Consider the following 24210-nt stretch of genomic DNA (forward strand, 5'->3'; position numbering starts at 1 on the left):
GACTTTTTGCCATTGTGAATGTATTAGTATAAAAAATAGTGACAATTGTGTAATATTAATGAAAAAGTAAAGGTAGCGCTATAGTGATATGATTATTTATGAAAATGAAACTATTATTTTGAAACAGACAAAAATAATAAACAAGATTATAGCGTGTTGTCTGCTGTTATATCATTTGTTGTTACTCAAATCTTTTGGATAAGTTACTCTTAGTAGGACGATGTAATATATTATTATTTCTAACAAAAATTACATCCAATTATTGTACAAATAGAAACGCCAACCACAAATAAAATTGGTTGGAGGTTTGAATTTTTATTTAAATAATATTCTCTCCCTCCCTTAAATAAATACTTTTTTCGTCCAGTTAGAAAGTATATATATTTTTATTTTGGGACGTCTAATTACAAAGTAAATATTTCATTAAATACCTTACCTTTTTTCCAAAAATACCCCTACTTTACATTACATCATTACTTTTACACCAAAAAGCAAGGGCAAATATGTCATTACACTATTTTAAACTACCAACTATAATTAAAATACTATTATTTCTTAAACACCACGCCAAAAGTAATTGTATACTTTTTTTGTGGACGGAGGGAGTATTTATTTACTTTTAGCGTGTTGAACTTTAAATATTATATTTTTAGTAAAATTGAAGAGAGAGAAAAAAAAATTATCTCTATTAGTGTTATGCTCCTTTCGTCCCTTAACAATCTATCCATTTTTTCATTTTGGTCCGTCCCATAACAAAGTATTCATTTCATTTTTTAATAATTGTACTATCTACCTAACGTTACAGATACCCTTCAAATTTATGATATATTACACAAATGTCATTACCTTTATATCATACAATACTAATACGGTTAATTTAGTCTTTTCAGCTTTATTTCTACTCTATCACAATATAATACTAATATTTCTAAAATTCTGTACAAAAAGCAAATGAATATATAAATATAGAACTGAGGGAATATAATACAAATAAAAAGATATTTTAAAAATATTTTAATATTAAATACAATAACGCAAAAAACAAATAAATATGTTGTTAAAAAACAAAAAAATAATAATAATTTAATTAGATATTTTGTTAAAAAAAAATAAAAAATTATACGAGAAACATATTTAGAATCTTAGATTTTTTTTTTTTTTAATTACATATTTGTTTATTTATTTTTATTATGTTTTGCATAGCCATCATTAGTAACAATAGTATAAATTAAATTAAAGGGGGAGAAAAAGAAAGAAGCAATTGGTATGGATAAGAAAGTAAAATGTAAAGAAGTCGATTGGAGGACAGACAGATCGATCGAGGAATCCTCACACATGAAGAAAAGGATAAAGGGTTGGATAAAGCATAAAGCATGCAATTTATTTATTTAATAATAATAAGAATATTAATACTCCCGCCTCCGTCCCATTATTATGTATCCATCTACTTTTGCATCGATTTTTAGAAATATTAATATTATATTGAGATATATTAAAAATAAAGTAGAAATGACTAGAATGATCTTATTAGTATTGTGTGATATAAATATAATGATATTTGTGTAATATATTGGAAGTTGTAAGGGTATTTATAATATTAGGGACGTGTTTGGCAATTAGCTGATAGCTGTTAACTGTTAGCTGTTAGCTGATTCAATTAGCTGATAGCTGTTAGCCGATTCAATTAGCTGGTTTGACTAGCTGATTCGATTAGCTGGTTGTATTAAAATGTTTGGTAAAACAACTGTTTGATATTAGCTGTTTATACGTAAAATGACAATTGAGGACATTTCTATTTTATTTTTTATTCTAATATATTCAATTATGTTCTTTTGAGTTTAGAATGTTTAAAATTTTTTGTTATTAGTTATTGAAAATTGTAAAAGTGTTATAAAAATATTTATTTTTATTACAGTTATATTTAAAAAAATTATATATTTTTATTCAAATATATAAATAGTTTTTTCTATTGAAAATGATGTAAAATATAAAATAATAAATTTTTTGTGTATATATTTATTATGTTAGTTATCAATTAGTTCATTATATTTATAATTTTTAATAAATTTAATTTATTTATAGTATAAAATTTATATAATGTAATTTTAATATAAAAATAAATTATTTATATTTATATTTTATATTTTATGTTGATTTTAATAAATTTATATATTTTACAATTAAAATATTTTTTATATAAAAATTAATTATTTTAAATTTTTAAAATTAAAACTATATTATAATAAAATATTTTAATATAATCAAAATATATTTATTTGTGTAAAATGCTTAATAAATTTTTAAGGGCATATAAGGAATAAAAATTTACAATTAAAATATTTTTTATATAAAAATTAATTATTTTAAATTTTTAAAATTAAAACTATATTATAATAAAATATTTTAATATAATCAAAATATATTTATTTGTGTAAAATGCTTAATAAATTTTTAAGGGCATATAAGGAATAAAAATTTACAATTAAAATATTTTTTATATAAAAATTAATTATTTTAAATTTTTAAAATTAAAACTATATTATAATAAAATATTTTAATATAATCAAAATATATTTATTTGTGTAAAATGCTTAATAAATTTTTAAGGGCATATAAGGAATAAAATTTTTTTTCAGAAAAAACTATTTCAAAACGCTGGGTAAGTTAGCTTTTTAGAAATTAGCTTTTTGGGTCCAAAAAGCTATTCCAAAAAGCTAATTTACCAAACATCTAAATTAGCTTTTTAATTGGTCAAATAGCTAAAAGCTGTTCAATAAGCTAAAAGCTCTTCAAAAGTTATTTGCCAAACACCATAGGTAGATAGTACATTTACTAAAACAGAAAATGAATATTTTGTTATGGAACAGACCAAAATGAAAAAATTGATACTTTTTTATGGGACGGAGAGAGTAATAATAATACCCCTCCGTCGGTCAAATTTATTTTTTTTATTTTTTTTAGTCCGTCAGCTAAATTGATAAGATTACTAATTTTAGTAAAGTTAACAAATCAATATTTAATTATTATATTTCATTCAACACTTATTTACAATAAAAATCTCTACATTTATTACATTATTTCTCTCCATTTACTTTAATTTCTAACTAATTTTCTAAAATATTTTAATTACCATTTTACTTTTATCACTTTTTAATAAAATATTTATTCTTTTTAATCTCTGTGCCGAATTGAAATAAACTAATTTTAATAGACGGAGAGAATAATAATAATACTCCTGACCTGTTAATTTATCTATTCAAATTCAATTTTCTTTTTTTTTTTTTATAAAATTAAAAAATAAATATTTTATCGATCATATTTTTATTATTTTTATTTATATATAAATTAATTGTATATGTAATAATATTTTTATAATTTATGTAAAGTTAAAGAATATCATTTTTATATTAGTGTATGTGATTATTTATATTATAATAGTAAAAAATATTTTTAATTGAGACAGAAAAAAATGGTAAAAAGGTACTTTAAGTTGAGATGAAGGTAATATTATTTTATTGATTAGAGTAAGTTCGTAAGATGATTAGAATGTTTTTTACTTTTTTTATTGTATGTATAAATTATTTGTATCTATAATAATATATATATTACATAAAAGAATTTAATGATATTTTGATATTAATAAATAATTATTTTTACTATAATATAAAAATACTCCCCCGTCTCAATCTAAAGGAGCCTTTTGGGATTTTGGTGTAGATTAAGAAATAATATTATATTATTGGTTAGTGAAAGTGTGTAAGAGGTTTTTATATTTTTATCATTTGATTTTATGTATAAATTAATTGTATGTGTAATAATTATTTGTAATTTAAGTAAAAATTAATGATATTTTGATATTAATTTATGATTATATTTTTAAAAATAAATACTTTTAAATAAGATAAACAAAACTAAAAAATTTAATATTTTGAATGAGACGAATGAAATAACTGTTTTTATACCAGAGAAACAAAAATCACAAAAAAAAAATATATATATATATATGTATATATTCTTTCAGTCATTAATAATAATAATAATAATAATAATAATAATAAAATGATGTGTGCGTGTGTGTCTCGATCACTTTAGTGCTTTTTAGAACATTCATCTTGATTATGTTGTTTTATTTTGTCTTTACTTTAACAACAAAAGCAGTGCATGATCCAATAAATCAGATACTTTTATTCTTATTATTATTATTATTATTACTCTCAAAATTATAGTTTGGATTATATTTGACACGAGATTTAAGAAATATTGATATTATATTAATAGTGGATAAAAAGTATGGATAAAAGATTTTTTTGCCCTTGTGAGTATATTAATGTAAAAAGTAGTAGTAATTGTGTAATACTAATGAAAAAGTAAAGATAGTTTTACAGTGATAGAGTTATGTATGAAAATAAGACTATTGTTTTGGGACGAACAAAAATAGTAAACAAGACTATTGTAGTAGGACGGGAAGAGTATTATTTTTGTCTTTCTACTTTAGTTAGGATTTGTTTAGTTTTAATTTAAAATTGAAAGTTTAATTTGATTTAAAAAATATTTTATAAGATAAATTAATATAATTTTATTAAAAATTATACCGATAGAATAGTGATAATTTGCATTTAAAACTCAAAAATAAACACAAAGTATTTGAATTTAACATAGAATATAAGCTCTCTTTTTTACTTTTGATTTTTTTGTTAATAAGCAATACTTGCTTCAGCAAATATATATATTTTTATTTTATAAAATATTATATTTAATTTAATTATTAAATTAAATTACGTAATCAAAATACAAGACTTGAATGTGCTTCCTTACATTTTTATTTTTACTTTTTACTATTTGGATTCAGTATTTTAAAAAAATATATAGAGTTTGTTTGTTTTGTAAAATAGTACTTCCTCCGTCTCAAAACTATAGTATTAATTGAGTTAGACACGAGATTTAAGGATTATTATATTATATTGATAGTTGGTAAAAAGTACGGATAAAAATTTTTTTTGCCCTTGTGAGTGTATTAGTGTAAAAAGTAATGACAATTGTGTAATAAAAATAAAAAAGTAGGGTAGTTTTATAGTGATATGATTATTTATGGAAATAAGACTATTATTTTGGGACAGAAAAAAATAGTAAATAAGACTATTGTATTGGGACGGAAAAAATATAAATTTTTTTAATGTGAAATATAAAGAATTGTGTAAATAAAATAAAAATAATGAACACTTATAATATTTTATTCTGGGAAAATATGTGTTGTTTTTTTAGAAAACGGAACACACTCGTATTTTCTTATAAAATATCAGATCAAATATTATTTATATACACAAAATACAAACACATGATTTGTTTGGTGCGTTTACTCATCCACGTTTTCATTATTTATCTATAGTAATTTAATATTTTTATTCTTAAAATATTGTCTAGTTTTAAATTAATACTTTACAAGAATTATATTTTAAAAAAACCACATCAAATATTTATTTATATTATATTGAACAATTATTTTAATTTGAAATTTTTATTATTCCAAAAAAATATACTCTTTCCGTTTCGGTGCAAGGTTTCCGTTTACTTTTTGCATGTAGATTTTTTAATATTAGTATTATAATGAGTTGAAGTGAAAAAGACGAAAATACCCTTATTAGTGTTGTGTAATATAGTGTAAGTTAAAAGGGTACTTATTATATTAAATAAGTAGTACAATTACTAAATTAGGAAATAATAATCTTGATTTGGGAAGGACGAAAATGAAAATGACAATATTTCAATGAGACGGAGGAAATATACTAAAATAGCAAGACATAGTTACCCAACCAAACAATACCAAGTAAATTCTTCCACCAATATTTTTTTGACATAGTTTTCGTTAGTTTTTTAGAAAAAAAATACAATATAATATATATGTTCTATGTATTAAAATAAATTTAACAATTAAATACAAATATTATTTTTATATTAACATAAATATTGTTTTTATGAGAAAAATAAAAAAGCTGAATAATACTTTCTCCATCCCGTTATAATATATATATATATATTTATTTTTAATGCAAAATTTAAGAAATAATATTATTTTAATAAAATAAGTAGGTAAGATATTGTAAAGACAAGTTTACCTTATGTTTTAGCAAAAAAGGTAATGATATGATGATAACTTCGTTCTACTCTAACAGTCATATTTATACTTTGTGTCATTTTATTTAACATTAAAAATATCTTTATATTTGTATAATTTTTTGCAAAAATATCATTCTATTAGTATTATAAGATACTAATTTTTGTAATTTTTTTTAATTTGTACTATATTTTTATATAATAATTAATATTCAAAGATTAATCCATAAAAAAAAAATATGATCGTTAGAGCCGGACGGAAGTAATAGTATTTATGCAAAATAGTGAAGTTATAATTACTAGAAAGGAAAATATATACATTAAGACGGAACGGACGAAAATGAAAAGTAAAATATTGAATTAAATAGTTGTTTAATTTAATATAAATAAATATTGATTTAATATTTAAAATTTTAATATAATATAAAAATAAAAATAAAAATTTAATTTATTGTTATTTTTATTGTTTTTTGCTTTTATAACAGTAAAAATTGGATCCTACAAACAAACAAGAATACTTTGTATAAAAAAATAAAAAATTAAAATCAGATAATAATTTAGAGTTCATTTAATTAAATAAAAATGAAATTATGAAGACAAGATACTAGAAAAGTATTTGTAGAAAAAAAGGAATTTGCTATAAGTGACAACGAATTATTCTACTCTCTCCGTCCCGAAACTATAGTCTTGGTTGTGTTGGGCACGAGATTTAAGGAATATTGATATTATATTGATAGTGGATAAAAAGTATAGGCAAAATATATTTTTGCCCTTGTGAGTGTATTAGTTTGAAAGATAGTGGCAATTGTGTAATAATAATGAAATAGTATGAGTAATTATATAGTGATATGGTTATTTATGAAAATAAGACTATTGTTTTGGGACGGACAAAAATAGTAAACAAGACTATTGTATTGAGACCGAGGAAATATTTGGTAATATAGATAATTCGAATTGAGAATTTGTGACATAGAAATGTACTTCCTGTCTCACATATGATGTTTATATTGTCGCTTTTGTTCGTCTCACGTATCACATTTCACATTACTTTTCTTTTTTGGAAAAAACTAACCGACCTTAATATCATTTTAATTATTCTAATTATTTATATATATTTTTTAATTTTAAATAAACTAATTAGTTATTTTAATTTTAATAATTAATTTTACTAATATATTCTTAAATATTAATTTGACTTTATGCTTAACTTTTTGCATAATATTTTGTTAGGGGAAATATAATGTTTTTATTGAGGATTGAATAGTGATTACTTTTTATTTGAAATAAAAAACAAACACACCATTTATTAGTAATTAGTTAACAATTTTTTTATAATGATCCTATTTTATTCTTTACCTATTTTTTTTATTATTAAAATACTATTCTCTTCGTCCACGTAAAATATTTATATTTTGAATTTATGTTCATTTCACATAATTTATATTTTTAAAACATATAATTATACATTTTAATTACATTTTAAATTTCATAAATTTATATATTTTTTTAAAAAATTTTGATTAAATTATTTTAGTTATCTTAATCTTAATTTATAATTATTTTTATTATACAATAATTATTTTTATCAATAAATTTCTTAATGATTTTCTAATTATATTTTACCTAAATTTTTGTACTACCGTAGATATATTATCCGGGTAGGAGAAAGTATTAATTCTAGGATGTGTTTCTTTTGCTTAAAATCTCAAATTTCTACTATTTGAATTCTGCGTTTTCTCACAAAATATCTATTTACACATTATTTTAATATTAAATCCAAACCAATATTTTTCCAAACCATCAAAACAAAAATACACACTCTCTAAGTCCCATAAGGGATGGCCTAGTAGTGTAGGGGTTGGATTTGTGACCAGGTTCGGCCGGGAGTTTACCCAGTGGGCACATTCGGGTAGCGGCTGCGGATTCTCACGTCATAAAAAAAAAAAATACCCACTCTCTACACATGAGCATTGTGATATAATTAGACTGGACTGAAAAAGTACTCTCTCCGTCCCATAATTAGATATCCATTTATTTTTTCCACGTAGAAATAGATACTTTGTTATGGGATAGAGAGAATATTAATTTAGATTTTGGAGCACACTCAGACACCCAAATATTCATCAATGATTCTCATGGGCCGAGCCGGCCCAAAACATAGCGAAGGCTCAATCCAGCATTTTTTATTTTTTATTTTTAAAAATCACATTAGATATTTTTTTACTATCAAAAAATTTTGGAAATTTAAAATATGATATTGATTTTGGCGTTTTTTTTGGGGGTTATTATTATTATTTTTCAAATTGAAAATGTGATATTGTATTTTGAAATGGTTTTAGATAGATATTTTTGAATTGTAATGATTATATAATAATTGATATTAATTGATTATATGAAAATAAAATATTAATTTAATATGTTTGATGAAAAATAAATAAAATAAAATTTTATAATATTTTCATAATTTATTTGTGTTTAAGAGTTTTTTTTTTTTTTTTGGGTAGTCTAAAATATTCAAGGAAACGGCCATATAGGAGTACGAGTTATTGAAAATCATATTGTTCAATTTGTATTTTTTTGTTGACAATTTTTTTTTTCTTAAATATTATAAAAAATATTATATATACACATTAATTTAATATATAATATACATATTGCACACTCACAATATATAATGATTCAAATATTACTTTATTTGTCCAGACTAATTATGCTATAATATTAAGATATACTTCCTCCGTCAACAAACTAATGTTTCTATTTTCCTATTCAATAACTATTGTCCTATTTCTTTTTTTAAACACAAATTTTACATTTTTACCCTTAATTCATTTATTACTTTAAATCTCTACCATACAATTAAGGGCAAATTTGTCTATTCATAACAAAAAGACAATTACCTAAAAAACCGTGCAAATATACTTTAGGACAATAGAAATTGGACGGATGTAGTATATATTAAAAAATAATAGTATTTTAATATAAAACTGTAGTATGTAAAAAATAAAATGAGCGTATTGTAAAATTTTTATTAAGGAGTTAATAATAAAATAGTAGGGTAAATAGAAAAAATAGTGACAAATTGGTTATTATTTGTTAAAATAGAGATGATAAAATTATGAATAAAATTGTTTACTATAAATAGATTAAGTATAAGTTTAACAGACAAGAAAAATACTCCCAAAGTATTCATTTTTTCATTTTGGTGTGTCCATAACAAAGTATCAATTTCTTTTTTTAGTAAATGTACTACTTACCTAATATTATAAATACCCTTACAATTTCCAATATATTACACAAATATCATTACCTTTATATCATACAATACTAATAAGGTCATTTTAGTCATTTCCACTTTATTCATACTATATTTCAATATAATATTAATATTTTTAAAACTCCGTGCAAAAAGCAAATGAATACATAATTATGGGACAGAAGGAGTATGATATAATTATCTCAGATGAAAAGAATATCTTTTATGTTAACGACACGATTCCTTGTCATGCAAATTCTGTGGAAAAAGCAAACGAATATATACATATGAGACAGAGGGAGTATTTAGAACAATTACTCAAATTCAAAATTTTACTATTTTAATCCAAACTCCCAACCAAATACACAACCATGTGAAAAATATTGTATGTGAAGAAATAAATGAGAATATGTATTGTGTTGTTGATTGTGGTGTGCTGTTAATTTTGTTTTGTATTTATATTATATTAACATCAATGACAAACTATTATCTTTTATTATATCATATTCTCTTCATTCACCTTTAAGGGTCACATTTACATTTTAAATTATTGTATTTAACATTTAAAATATTCTTATATTTGTATAAGTTTTTGTACAAATATCTTTCTATTAGTATTGTAAGACACTAATTGAAGTATTTATACAATTTTTTCTTAATTTGTACTACGTTTTGATATAATAATTAATATTTAAAGATAAATGAAACCCTAGAGTCGGACGAATATAATATATTGTTAATTGTTATATATTGTGCTAGCCGTGTGCATCGTGGTGAAAATTTAAACACAATAACTTCAGCCTTATAAAATATTTCATCTGTCTATTTATATATTTACTATTTCTATTTTAATCAGTCTTTACATTATTTGTCATTTCTTTTTTAACAAAATAAATTTTAGAACATTTGAGGGAGTATAAGTGATAAAAAGATAGTTGACAATATTTTTAAATATTTAGTTATAAATTAAAGAAATTGAAAGATAAAATATAATAAAAATAGTGATATTTGTTACAAATAAGCGTTCAAATAAATGTTCAATAGAAAATAATAGTTAAATTGCCAAAATTAGTAATGATAAATTTAGCTGACATACTAAATCGAAAGTAAAAATAAATTTTACATACAAAAATAGTATATTTTAATCATATTTTTAACTTCACCCATTTTAGTAATTGTATTATGTATTAAACATTACAAATATTCTTCTAATTTACAATATATTACACAAATATCATTATTTTTATATCATACAATACTAATAAATCTTTTTACATTTATTTCTATTATATCTCACTATAATCTCAATATTTTAAAAATTTCGTCAAAAATACTTTGCATAGATAGATATAAAATATGAAACTACTATGAAAATATTCTTTATGTCCAACAATGATATTATATTTTAGTAAAATATAATTTTAAAATAATTAAATATATATTTTAAATTTATTCTAATTCAATATATCATTTCATAAACTACCTACATAATCAAGTGATGGAGTGTTGTTTTTCGAACGCTCCTCATAAACAACTTCGACGGTTGAGAACTATTTCTACCAAAATACTCCCTCCGTCCCAAAACTATAGTCTGAATTGTGCTTGATACAAAATTTAAAAAATATTAATATTATATTAATAATCCGTAAAAAGTACAGATAACTTTTTTGCCCTTATGAGTGTATTAATGTAAAAAATAGTGGCAATTGTGTAATAATAATGAAAAAATAAAGATAATTTTACAATAATAAGATTATTTATGAAAATGAGACTATTGTTTTGGGACGGACAAAAATAGTAAACAATTTCCCCGAATCACAAAGGCACACAAAAAAACAGAGCTTAAACACAACACAAAAAGGCAAAACAAATCATTCAATCAACATCTCGAACACAAACAAACAAACAAAACATGCGATGATAACTTCGCGTAAAAAGCAAATGTAATAACTTAAGAACACGCGATGATAAGTTACCTTCTAATTAGTGAGCTCCATAATCGCGGACACGATATCTCCATCCGAGTCCTTGAGAGCTTTCACAGCTCTAGGTCTCGACACCCCGGCTTGCGTCATAACCAGCTCTATGTCCTTCGGCTCGACACCTGTCTCATCTACATCGTCTTCATCGTCCTGTGGGGCAACAGCCGGCTCGGTTTTTGGCGCGACATTTCCGAGATTAGGAGCCTTGAACTGCTCGGCAGCTTGAGTCTGGAGCTGCGAGCTCAGATCCTCGATCTTGGCCTCACCAAAGATCACGTACGTGTCTGAATTAGGGCTCTTGAAAACGTCCGGTTTTGATATGACGAAGAGGATCTGAAATGCCCATTTGGAGGAAAGATTCAAATATTTAGTTTTCTATATGAAATGGCGAAAAATGTTGTAAATGTTGAATTTAAAGGCGGTAAGAAACTTACGTTCTTGCTCTTCTTGACGGTGACTCGACTGACGCCGAGAATTGGCTTCATTCCGAGTTTGAGCATCGCCTTGCGGCTCTTCTTCTCGCTCCGACTCTGCTTTGACTTGCCTCCTGCTTCGTGTCCTTCCGGAAGAAATAAAACAGTATATGTGAAGAATATTAAATAAAAAAAAAATATGTGTTTTTTCATAGGAACGCCATCGAATTTGATTAATTACTCATTACTCGATAAAGTGGGTTTGTTTCTTTACCAAAGTTCTTCAACACATTTTTCCAAAAAATTAATATACTACACACATTCATTATTTTTATATTATCTACACAATTTCCTATACCTCACATAAAAAAAAAAAAAAATCTTTTTCAAACCAAAACATATACACACTCTGTAAAATAAGGTGAAATGTATTAAATATCAATTTTTGAATAAAATAAATAAACAATTAATCAACTCTTTATTAAGAGTTTGTAAAATGAAGATGAGTAGTAACTTAATTTTTACAAAAGTGAAATGAAGAGTCTGATCAATTTTTTCTTTATTTTATGGCATTTCACTTCATTTATTTGCATAATACTTGCATAGTTAGACGCATTTCTATGAACGTCGACGTTAGGATGAAATATAAGGAAATATTTTACACAAATAAAACATAGGTTATTTTATGCATCTATAATAAAACACATGTGGATAATACACAATTTACCTAAAAAAATGTAATTAATCGATAAGATACTAGTTCGAGAATGCACAGCGGTGGCAGCAGAAACAATAGCTTTGTTCAGTGTAGATATCAGCAACTCATTTTACACGTCGTAAATCTTAACTCTTCATTACCATTCAAATTAAGATAATACAATACTTTAAACTGAAAATGCTACAAAAGACATCCAAACAAAGCTTCTTTATTTACTACATTTCAAGTATAAATTTAAGAGTCCGTAAACATGTAGCATTCATAGAATTTTTTTTGGGTGTTCAGTTTCAGCTCTGAAGAATATGAGAAAAACATTGGATTGCACTACCCCGTAAATGATATACCTCCTTCAAATTAAATGGTGCATAAAAAATTACTTAAATTAGGCCAAAATTAAAGAAAATCAAAACTTAAGAACCAATCCAATCCTCAATAAACATTCCAAAAAACGAAAAATCCACTTGCGAAATACATTTGTTTCGTAGATAGCAAAAACTAAATTATCCAGATTACTTTTTTTTTAAAGAAAACCTTATCATATACAACAAGAGCCTGGCAAATGATTTCTACGAAATCCAAAATATACAAAAGGGCGAGGAGATTTACTGCATTATTTAGCTAACATTAGCATCTTCAATCTCATGAATACACATAACCAAAATAAATAAATATATTACCTTCGGCGTCATCTTCCTCCCCTTCATCATCTTCATCATCATCATCGTCCTCATCGTCCTCGATCACAGGATCATCGTGCTGCAATCAATAATCAATTCAACACATCAATAATAAGACATTTATGCATATGTTATTCAACTTTCTACATCAAAAACTTTACTTCCCCTGCCCAGGCCACAGGATTACGACAACAGAAGGTCAATGGCAATATGCAACAAAATTAACTGCTTTTACAATACAATGGAAATCTCTTCAAGTCATCCTCACTTTCTTCACACTCTAAAAATGCCCGAACCTTGCGCTTTTTACAATCTAAATATCATTTCTAGCACAATATGCATATAAATTTCTAAATCGATTGCTTTACAAATTACATTACAAAATCAACTGCTTTACAATACAATGAAGGTCTCCTCAAGTAATACTCCCTTTCTTCACACTCCGAAAAATGCCGAAACCTTAAGGTCTTTTTCAATATAAATATCATTTCTAGCACAATATACATACAATTTTCCAAATGCAGCTTCTCAATCATAACCCCAACAACTGACAAAATCATCAAACATCACATTTCAACAGCACAATCTTGCAATTAAATCCACTGATGAAACCATTAGCATCGTGAAGAATCAAAAAGTAGAACCAGATGAAATCAATTCCTTACAATTTTACGTAACGGAGAATCACATTAACTGCGGTCACACCCAAAATTACTATCCAGATAAACCCTAGATGAACAATTGTACGAAAATCACATCTTAAACAACCACTCCAACAATCACACTAAGTGCTCAAAATGCAAATCGAACCGAAAAATCCTTTCATATTCCGAAATAAATAAATAAAATACTTCCAGAAGAAATTCAGCAGCCCCGAAAAGGGTTTGAGAGATTGAGAGTGAGCAATGGTGAAAGAGATTACATCAATCTTCTGCTGCTGAAGATGGGTGGCCAGCAGCTCTTCCTGCGACTGAGTCATGGAGATAAAAGCGGCGGAAAATCGAGAGAAATTTGCCGAAAACGCCGAGGGAGACAAGAGGCTTCAAACCCTAGAGGAAGACAAATATAAAAAATAAATAAATAAATATGTTTCAGAAAAAATAATAATAATAATAAATCGTTCGTTAAGACTTTGGAATCAGTTTCTTAAATTTCATTATTTAAATTTTATGGACTCGTTGATTTAAATTTTGATTTATTTTTTTTTTCTTTTTGAGATATGTAATATAAAAAATTATATTTTAGTTGAATTTTTTAATATAAAAATAAAATATAAATATTAAAAAATTGATTGGATGAAAATTGTTTATATTTTATTTAAAAAAATGTTTTATTAGTCCGAAATAAATATATTCATTCTGTTATTTTGATCGTTTGAAATAAATTCATTTATTTTATTCTTTTAAGTAATTATGTTTTCAATAACTTAAAAAGAAAATAAAATAAATTTTGATTACAGAGGAGTACAATTTACATATTTTTATGAAAACACAACCATCATCCTTTAACTAATTTATTCATTTTAGGAGTAAATAACGGTCACTTTCGGATAGCGACTGCGAGTTTTCACGTCATAAAAAAAATACAGTATTATATTTGTAATATTTTCTTTGAGTGAAATAATTTATTATTATTATTATTTTTAAATACTATTGTAAATAGTATCTCTGATCTATTTTAGGATCGCCCCACTTTGAATTTTGTTTTTAAAAAAATAAATATAGTCTCACTTTTTGAATTATACTATCTAAATTATTTATGTTTGTTGTGTTTTTGTCTCAATATATTGGTGCATTTTTTCAAATAATTTTTGTAAAAATAAGATTATACGGATTAAGCAATAAAATTAAAATAAAATAACTTAGAATAATAATAAATTCGAATGAAAGTTAGATTAAAATTAAAAGACATGAACACATACGATGATAATTAAAAAGATAATAAACAAACAGCGAATTGAACAAGCTTCTGTGTTTATATGTTGCCAACAGAGAGAAAGGGAAATTCAATTCGGCGAAGTTAAAGTCCATCGAGGATTATTGTTTCAACGGCGATTCACAGCAACTCCGATTGTATCTCCTCTAATCAGCAATAACGAATTTCGAATGACGGCATAGGTCGCCTCTTTTCTTTCTCCGGCGAGAAGGACGGTGGTGTCGGTTTAGACTCAAAATGTATATGACCTATAGTAACTATGCCTCACGATAGAGCTGGGCCGACACTTTAAGCCTCAACACCCATCAGATATAGCTTACAAAAAAGGGATTCAAATCCGTACCAAGAACTTTTATAAAAAGACAAAAAAGCTTACCAAAAATGTTGACACATAAGCGGCTCTCCCTCAAACTTATATGGTTCAGCACTCAAATAACCAAACTAACTAAGTCTTAACTAATTAATCACATGTAGAGCTGTTAACGATCCGAGCCGAGTCGAGCCAAATTTTAAGTGTTTGTTAACGTTCGCGAACAAGGCTCGTGTTCGTTCGTTAAGCTTTCGAGCTCGTTAAGAATTTTTGTTGTTTGAGCTCGTGTTCGTGTTCAGCTCGTTTAGGCTCAATTAAGCTCGTTTGAGCTCGTTTGTCTTATTTTTTAAATTTATATATAAATTATAAAGAAAATTTTAAATTATTTTATTTATATATTTAAAATTAATATTTTATTTATTTATAAATTATAATTTTATATGTATATATAATATTTATAATAAATATATTATTTAAACAAACGTTCGCGAACAAAGCTCGGGCTCGTTCGTTAACCAAACGAGCCTGTTTATGTTGTTAGGCTCGACTCGTTAACATTCGCGAACGAGCTTTAACCGAGCCGAGTTCACGAACGACTCGGTTCGTTTAACAGCTCTAATCACATAATTATTGAGTAAACTATTAGGGGGATTAAGAAATAAAGAAGGGAATTAGGGATTAAGTTGGGTCGAAGGTCAGACTACAAAATGAGTCAATTTATTATTATTATTATTGTTATTTTTATCGAGAGATAAGTTAGATTAAACTACAAAAAACAAATTTTCAATAATTCTCCACATATTTTGGTTACGATTTAACAAACCTCCATTACATATATATATATATCCTATTTATTGTTATACTTTTATTATTTTTTTGTCACTCATTACACTCACGAACAAACGTTAGTGCAAAATAACATATTACATAGAGAATATATAATTACTAACATGCATCTATATATTGAAATACACATCAATCTATCACGTAAAACACACAATTACTACAATAAAACAAGCACAAAGTAAAATTTAATAGATTCAACCTATAAATTCTAAGAAAGCACAAAATTATTATTGTACAATTAAACAACATATATGCACATTCATAAAGAAAAAGAATTACACGTTGAATATTAATCTCAAAATCATATATGGAAGTACTTTTCCACTTTATTTGGCGTCAATTAAAGAGCACAAAGTTCTACAGTTTAGGCCATCTCCAATCTATTTTTCTATTTTTTCTAAAAATTTTTTTCTCAAATGTTAACTCCACTTCAACCCACTATATTTTTTTCCTTAAAAAGAATATTTCACGTATATTATTTATTTTGATACAATTACATAATCTTTATTCAATTTATTTACATATTAACTCCAAAAAAATATAAAAAAAAATACTCTTTTCAATAAATTTAAATTAATTTATTTAGGCAATTTTTAAAATAATAACAATAAATAAATAAATTTAAGGGAAAAAATAAATAAAGACAATCACCCACCTAATTGAACCCAAATAGAATAAAAATAACATTAAATAAATATATTTAAAATATCAAATATATAAAAATTTAAACTTTCAAGGGCTAAATTGCAAAAAAAAAAAAAACATTTCCTTCAAATATGGAGAAATGCTACCGTGTTTCTCAAAAAAATAGAGAAGAAAATAGAACTGGTTAGAAGATTTTTGCTTCAAATATAGAGTATTTTCTCCAAGATTGGAGTCTATTGGAGACGCTCTTAGGCTGTGTTCGTTTGTGGTTTTTTATAGTTTTTTCTTTTTTTGTGCTTATAAAAATACGATACACAACAGTTCCAATTTAGAGGACAAAATTCCGATGTTAAAGCGACACTGCCTCATACAGTCGAGGCACCATCGAAGTGAGTTTAAGAAAATATTTCAGGGTATTTTTGTTTTGTGAATGTCAATTTTAGTGCATTGTCCTAATAAATTTTTTTATCACATTTTGTTATTAATATTATCAAAAAAAATATATTTCTTTTGTTGGTCAAATTTAGAAACATTTTATTTGCAATTTAGAAATGAAATATCCCTTATGTTTGAGGGAGGAGGGAAGTAATATATATTTACACAATATATAACATATATTTTTTTATCAATTCATAAAAATTTACTACTTCACTATAAAATATTATTATTTTTTATTATTAACATACTTCTTATATCTAATATAAAAATACTTAAAACTAAAAATACTAAATAAAATTCTTGATATTTGACCTTTAAGTATATAAAAAATTAATTTTATTATTTGATTTAAATTAAAAAATATTTATAAATTATTTTTTATAATTATATTAATATAGAAAAATATATATTTAAGGCCCATTCTTTTAATTTTTCCTTGGATCCTATAAAATCAGGAACGGATCTGCTCTTAATATCTGTTTATTTTGTATTTTATGTATTGTTTTTGTGTTTTTTATATTAATATTTCTAAAATAAAATAATTATTAAATAATATAATATAATATAATATAATATTATTTTGTATAAATATTGATGCTGGATACAATATTTAAATAAAATTGCCAACATTCAAATTAAACATAAACAAGCACTTAAATAATATATAGTGAACAAATTTGATGCATTGATCCAAACCCTACATTTTCACATGTCTTCAATTAAGCCCACCAAAGTATAAAAGAATTACCCTAACATTTTAATGAACACATTAGATTTCATGTGACAAATATTGTGTAAGAATATTCAAAAATAATATATATATATATATATATATAAATGTTACAACTTGTACATCATTTATTTATTTATTTATTTATTGTACATTACACATGAAGGCATAGGTGGGGAAAATGTTAGATGTCATTAAATCACAACCACTTTGGGACACTTTTCAAAACCTTTGGATTGTGATAGAATTTCATAAATTGATATATATATATATATATTATTGTATAGATTTATGAAGTGGAACCTGCAGCCGCTATTCGAAAGTGTACACTGGGTAAATCTCCGGCCGAACCTAATACCCTGCAAATCAGGTCCAACGGGTGTGATCGAGAGAATCACACTAGGCGAACCATGTGTGGCAGGTGACCTGAGGCGTCGGGGTTTAAACCAATGACCTCACAGTCACAAATCCAACCCCTACACCACCATGTCATCCCTTACGGAACTATTTTATAAATTTATATAGACAATAATGTGGTTGAATAGATTTTGGGTATTTAGTCTGTGTCTTAAACACAAATCAATAATATTCAATATGTACCGTTAATATTCATAATATTTTTTTTTATTTAAAAAAATATTATATCAAAATACTATTTAAATCAAAATTCAAAATCAAACCAAACAAATCCTTAGATTTTTTGACGAATGTTAAATGAATCGATTTGAAATCAAGTCTTGAAATTGCCTGTATCGTGAAATGAAATTAATGAATTTGATATAATTATTTAAATTACTTTTAATCCAAATTATCGGGTGTATTTTGCAAGATCATATATTAATTTGTATAATATTTAGGCTTCCTTTTGGTTGGAAGAATTTAGATTAAAAATATTTCCAAATAATTTTTTCGATTTATTGATTTAATTTGATGATACGATTAATTTTAAATGTTCAAAGTTGGTCATGAATTTCAAACCAATCTTTCTTAATATTTCAAATATTATTTTATATTTTATTTGCATATACTTTCCGCAACTAAATGATGAATTTTAATTAGGGTAAAATGTTTTGTTAATCCGTAACTGGACCCCTTTATCATTTTAGTCCCGTAAGTGGAGCATGTCGCAAACTAGTTTCATAAGTGAAAATTTTCTGCTGTTTTAGTCCTCCGGCGCCGGAGACGCCCGCGTGGCTTACCGGAAGTGACGTGTCTGCCAGGTGTCCCATTACACTTGGTGTGACACGTGGATTTTTTTTTTTTTCATTTTTTTTAATTAGTCCAAAAAAAAATGCAAATAAAATTAGAAATAAATTAAAAATAAGTTTTAAAAAAAATTTAAAAAAATGAAAAAAAATAAAAAAATTCACGTATCCGCCAGGTCAGCGACACGTGGCGGACACGTGGCGGACACGTCACCTCCGGCGAGCCACGCGGGCGTCTTCGGCGTCGGAGGACTAAAACAACGAAAGTTTTTCACTTATGGGACTAGTTTGCGGTAAGCTCCACTTACGGGACTAAAATGATAAGGGAGTCCAGTTACGAGACTAAAATAACAGTTTACCCTTTTAATTATTAAGTATTCTAAATTCAAAATAATTTAAATCCATTCATTTAAAATAAGTCGCCAAATATATATACTCCATTTCCCTACTAAAAAGTATATATATTTGATATTTTTATCTGATTTAGATATTATATTCTAGATTTAAATATGATTAAACATTTTTATTACTAATAAAAATATCAATCGCATTAGTATCATAATTTCTGTAATGTTACACCAATTACAAATATTTCCTTAAATATACAATTATTATACATAAATTGCAAGTTGCAGACTATATCAAAATATTTTTCCGCACTCTATTTATCAATAAAATATTAATGTTTTAAAATTTATGACAAAAAATAAATATATAACTTGGCTAGAAGAGAGATTACATATTTAAATTAATATTTTAAATTTTAATACTCCCTCTATTTAATATCTATATATATTCATTTGTTTTTTGCACAGAGTTTTAAAATATTAGTATTATATTGGAATAAAGTAGAAGTAAAAGTAAAAAGACTAAATTAACCCTATTAGTATTATATGATATAAAGATAATGATATTTTAGCAATATATTGTAAATTGAAAGAGTATTTGTAATGTTAGTTAGATTGTACAATTACTAATAAAGAAAATGAATATTTTATTATGAGATGGACGAAAATAGAAAAATAAATATATTGTTACGGGACGAAAGGAAAGGAGTATATATTTTACCTTAACGAGTACTATATTATAAAAGTAATTTCACATGAAACTTATTCATTTTATTGGTTTATCTCTTCTTCACCTATAAAAAAAAATAGCTTTCCAAAGTTGGTTGAACAACCACTCTTAATTTTTCTGTTATTTCGTAAAATTTTATTTTATATATATATATATATTTTAAATAATAACAAAAAAATTCATATTATTGGATGAAAAATTGCAAAATGAGAATAAATAAAAACAAATCAAGTACACATACAATAAAAGAATCAATAAATATATAACCTACAAATAACAATAATTTATTTCATTGTGGCCAATGAAAGACTCAACTATTTGAGCTCTATTTATATTACTTATCTATAGTATTATTTTACAAAATATTAAATATTTATTTTATCTTACAAAATAATACTTAGTTTTTATTATTTTTCAAATTTTTTGAAATGTTAGATATATTATTTTGAAGTTTGATTTTGAATTTTAACTTGCATAGTAATTTGAATATTCTTTTATAAAAAAAAAATAAATATATTTTTATTAAAAAAACATAACAACTGCATAATAAAAAATTAGAATCAAAATCCAAAACATATATATATATATTGTTTGATTGTAATTTAAACTTAATTTAAAATAAAGTGTTTAATTTGAATTTTTGTTTAAATAGTAATTTCATATGCTATTTTATGAGAAAAAATAATCTATTTTAATTGAAAATAATATAAACTGAATAATGTAAATTAATATTGAAATCATTAACAAACAAAACCTTGTCTAAAAAAAATTAAAATAAATGAAGGAAGTTAAAAAAAAAAAGTTTAAACTTTCAATAAAAAAAATTAAAATATATAGTACAGTTAATTTAATTTAATTTTTAATAACTTATCCTTTTATTCTCCTATACTTATTGTATGTTTTTAAATAAATATTCTATAAAAAATTTCTATAATTAATAATTTTTAAAATCATATTCAAATAATTATATTCATGATTTCACATTTCAACAAAGTATATATGTTGGTCATAATTTGTACAAATTTGGGTTTTTAATTAAAAAATGATAAATTTTATTTTATTAGGACTTAAATAAATGGGAATACAACAAGCCAACTACTTTGTTGTGTGACCAAAAGTTAGTATAATTTCTTTTTCCTTTTGCCATATGATTTAAGATCAAGATAGAGATTACTTACCAATCTAATTAAAACATTTTAAATTAAATTATGTAAAGTCCTAGAGAATATATAGTTTCAAATTATAACATCATATGTATTTAATCGTATTTATAATATTATAGAAAATTATACTCCCTCCGTCCCATTGAAAGGTTATCATTTTTTATTTTCGTCCGTCCCAAAACAAGGTTATCATTTCCTAATTTAGTAATTGTACTACCTACTTAACATAATAAATACTCTTTCAACTTACAATATATTACACAAATGTCATTACTTTTATATTACATCGTACTAATAGGGGTATTTTTGTCTTTTTACTACAATCTAATATAATACTAATATTAAAAAATCTACGTGTAAAAAACAAACGCCATCCTTCCAACGGGACGGAGGAAGTATTATATTCCTTTGTTATTTATATACCCCATTTCGTTTCAAGTGAAACTATTACTTTTATTATTTTCATTTGTCTTATTTACATGTATTCATTTTCTATCATTGTAAAAATACATACATTAATATTAACATACTATTTAATTTTTAAATAATTTATAAACATACAATTACATATACAATAATTTATACTAACACAACATAGTATTGTATCGTATAGAAGCATGTGTTGTACAAGTCATATATATTCTATTGTGCTACATAGAATTATATCATATATTGTAAAAATATGTATCGACAGTTAAATATGCATCTTTTATATATATATATATATATTTGTTGATTGGGTCAAATTAGCATTGTATTGATTTGACTCAGTCAGCACCATAACTAAAGCTGTTAAACGAATCGAGCCGTTCGTGAAATTAGTTTGGTTCGGCTCGATTAAAGCTCGTTCGCGAACGTTAACGAGTCGAGCCGAACAAAATAAACAGGCTCGTTTGGTTAACGAACGAGCTCGAACTTTGTTCACAAATTTTTGTTTAAATAATATATTTATTGTAAATATTATATACACATATAAAATTATAATTTATAAATAAATAAAATATTAATTTAAAATATATAAATAAAATAATTTTAAATTTTCTTTATAATTTATATATAAATTTTAAAAAATAAGACAAACGAGCTCGAACGAGCCTAAACGAGCTAAATACGAACACGAGCTCAAACAACAAAAATTCTTAACGAGCCGAACTCGAACACTACAAACGAGCTCGAAAGCTTAACAAACGAACACGAGCCTTGTTCGCGAATGTTAACGAACGCTTAAAATTTGGCTCGGCTCGGATCGTTAACCGCTCTAACCGCATTAATAGATGCAGTGAAAATATCTAAAGATTAAAATACTTTAAAGTTGTAAAAGCTACGTCTAATAAAAAATGTGTGTTGAAATGAGTATTTTAGTACTTTTATATGAAACAATATGTGATATTTATTAATCATCTCGTTCATCAAATTTATATATATATATTTTGTCCACAAAAAGTATATACTTTTTATTTATTATAAGTAATTCGTATACCTTCTTTAATTTTTACTTTTCAGTATTTTATTTAGTTATCAATATACCACAACTATTTATATTCAAGTTATTCAAAATTTTTTCTCATCTCATCAACTCACTCCAAAATACCCATATTTTTAAAAAAATAAAAAATAAAAAACATCCATATTTTATGTCATAATAAATTAATATAATATTATATTTATTAAAATTCATGTTCATCTCGTATAAATATGTCTATTGTTTGTGCACATCATAAATAAACCCTATATTAATTATTAACAAATACAAAAGTTATATGTTCAATCATATACATAAAAGTATTATAAATTAATTTAATTAAATATTTTCAACGAAGAATGCACAAATGGATCATTTTACTCCTATTATGTAAAAATATATTTATTTAGTTTGGACAAGAATTTAATGTGGTTTATATTTTTTATTTCTTATAGTAAAAAATTGAAAAAATAGTTACAAAGATTATAAAAAATAGTACTCTCTCCGTTCTTAACAATCTATCAATTTTTTCATTTTGGTCCATCTCATAATAAAATATCTATTTCTTTTTTAGTAATAGTACTATCTACCTAACATTAGAAATATCCTTTCAATTTATAATATATTACACAAATGTCATTACCTTTATATTATACCATGCTAATAGGGTTAATTTAATCTTTTTACCTTTATTTTCATTTTATCCCAATATAATATTAATATTTCTAAAACTCCGTATAAAAAATAAATGGATATATAGATATGGAAGAAAGGGACCATAAGTTTTTGCTTAGAAAAAATGAGCATATATATATTTATGACAAACAAATAAAAAAATGGACATATTTTTATAACAGAGGGAGTGATTTTTAGTTGTATTGTCACAAAATGTTTCTTATTATGCCATTATTAAAAATAAATAAATTACTAAATTTTGGATCTTCATTTATTAAATATTTTCAATTCAAATTCATCACTATCAATTTTTTACAATCTATATAACAATTCACATCATATCATAACTATGAACTTTATAACTTGTTTTCCTAAAAGACAATCTATATATGTAAAAATGTGTTTATAATAGTCACACATATCTCATTTCATAAAATCACACAAAAGCTACGCATAAATACTTCCTCGGTCCTAGATAAGATGGTCGCATTGCTGTAGATACGATAATTTAGGTAAAATATAATTAGTAAGTAATTAAGAAGTGTATTATTAAAAATAATTATTATT

The 24210-nt window shown here is 24.3% G+C and overlaps 1 protein-coding gene across 1 annotated transcript; it reads right to left on the minus strand.

The window, feature by feature from the left end:
- Positions 1–11189: 11189 nt before the first annotated feature.
- Positions 11190–14239, minus strand: LOC127256788 (nascent polypeptide-associated complex subunit alpha-like protein). Its single transcript, XM_051282979.1, has 4 exons — positions 14080–14239; positions 13158–13236; positions 11784–11908; positions 11190–11682 (listed from the first exon to the last, which is right to left on the minus strand). The coding sequence occupies exons 1-4, from the start codon at positions 14134–14136 to the stop codon at positions 11347–11349; spliced, it is 597 nt and encodes a 198-aa protein (XP_051138936.1). The 5' UTR covers positions 14137–14239; the 3' UTR covers positions 11190–11346.
- Positions 14240–24210: the final 9971 nt, after the last annotated feature.

The sequence above is a fragment of the Andrographis paniculata genome, unplaced genomic scaffold, assembly GCF_009805555.1.
Source record: "Andrographis paniculata isolate CXL003 unplaced genomic scaffold, ASM980555v1 Contig56END, whole genome shotgun sequence".
NCBI classification, from domain to species: Eukaryota; Viridiplantae; Streptophyta; class Magnoliopsida; order Lamiales; family Acanthaceae; genus Andrographis; species Andrographis paniculata.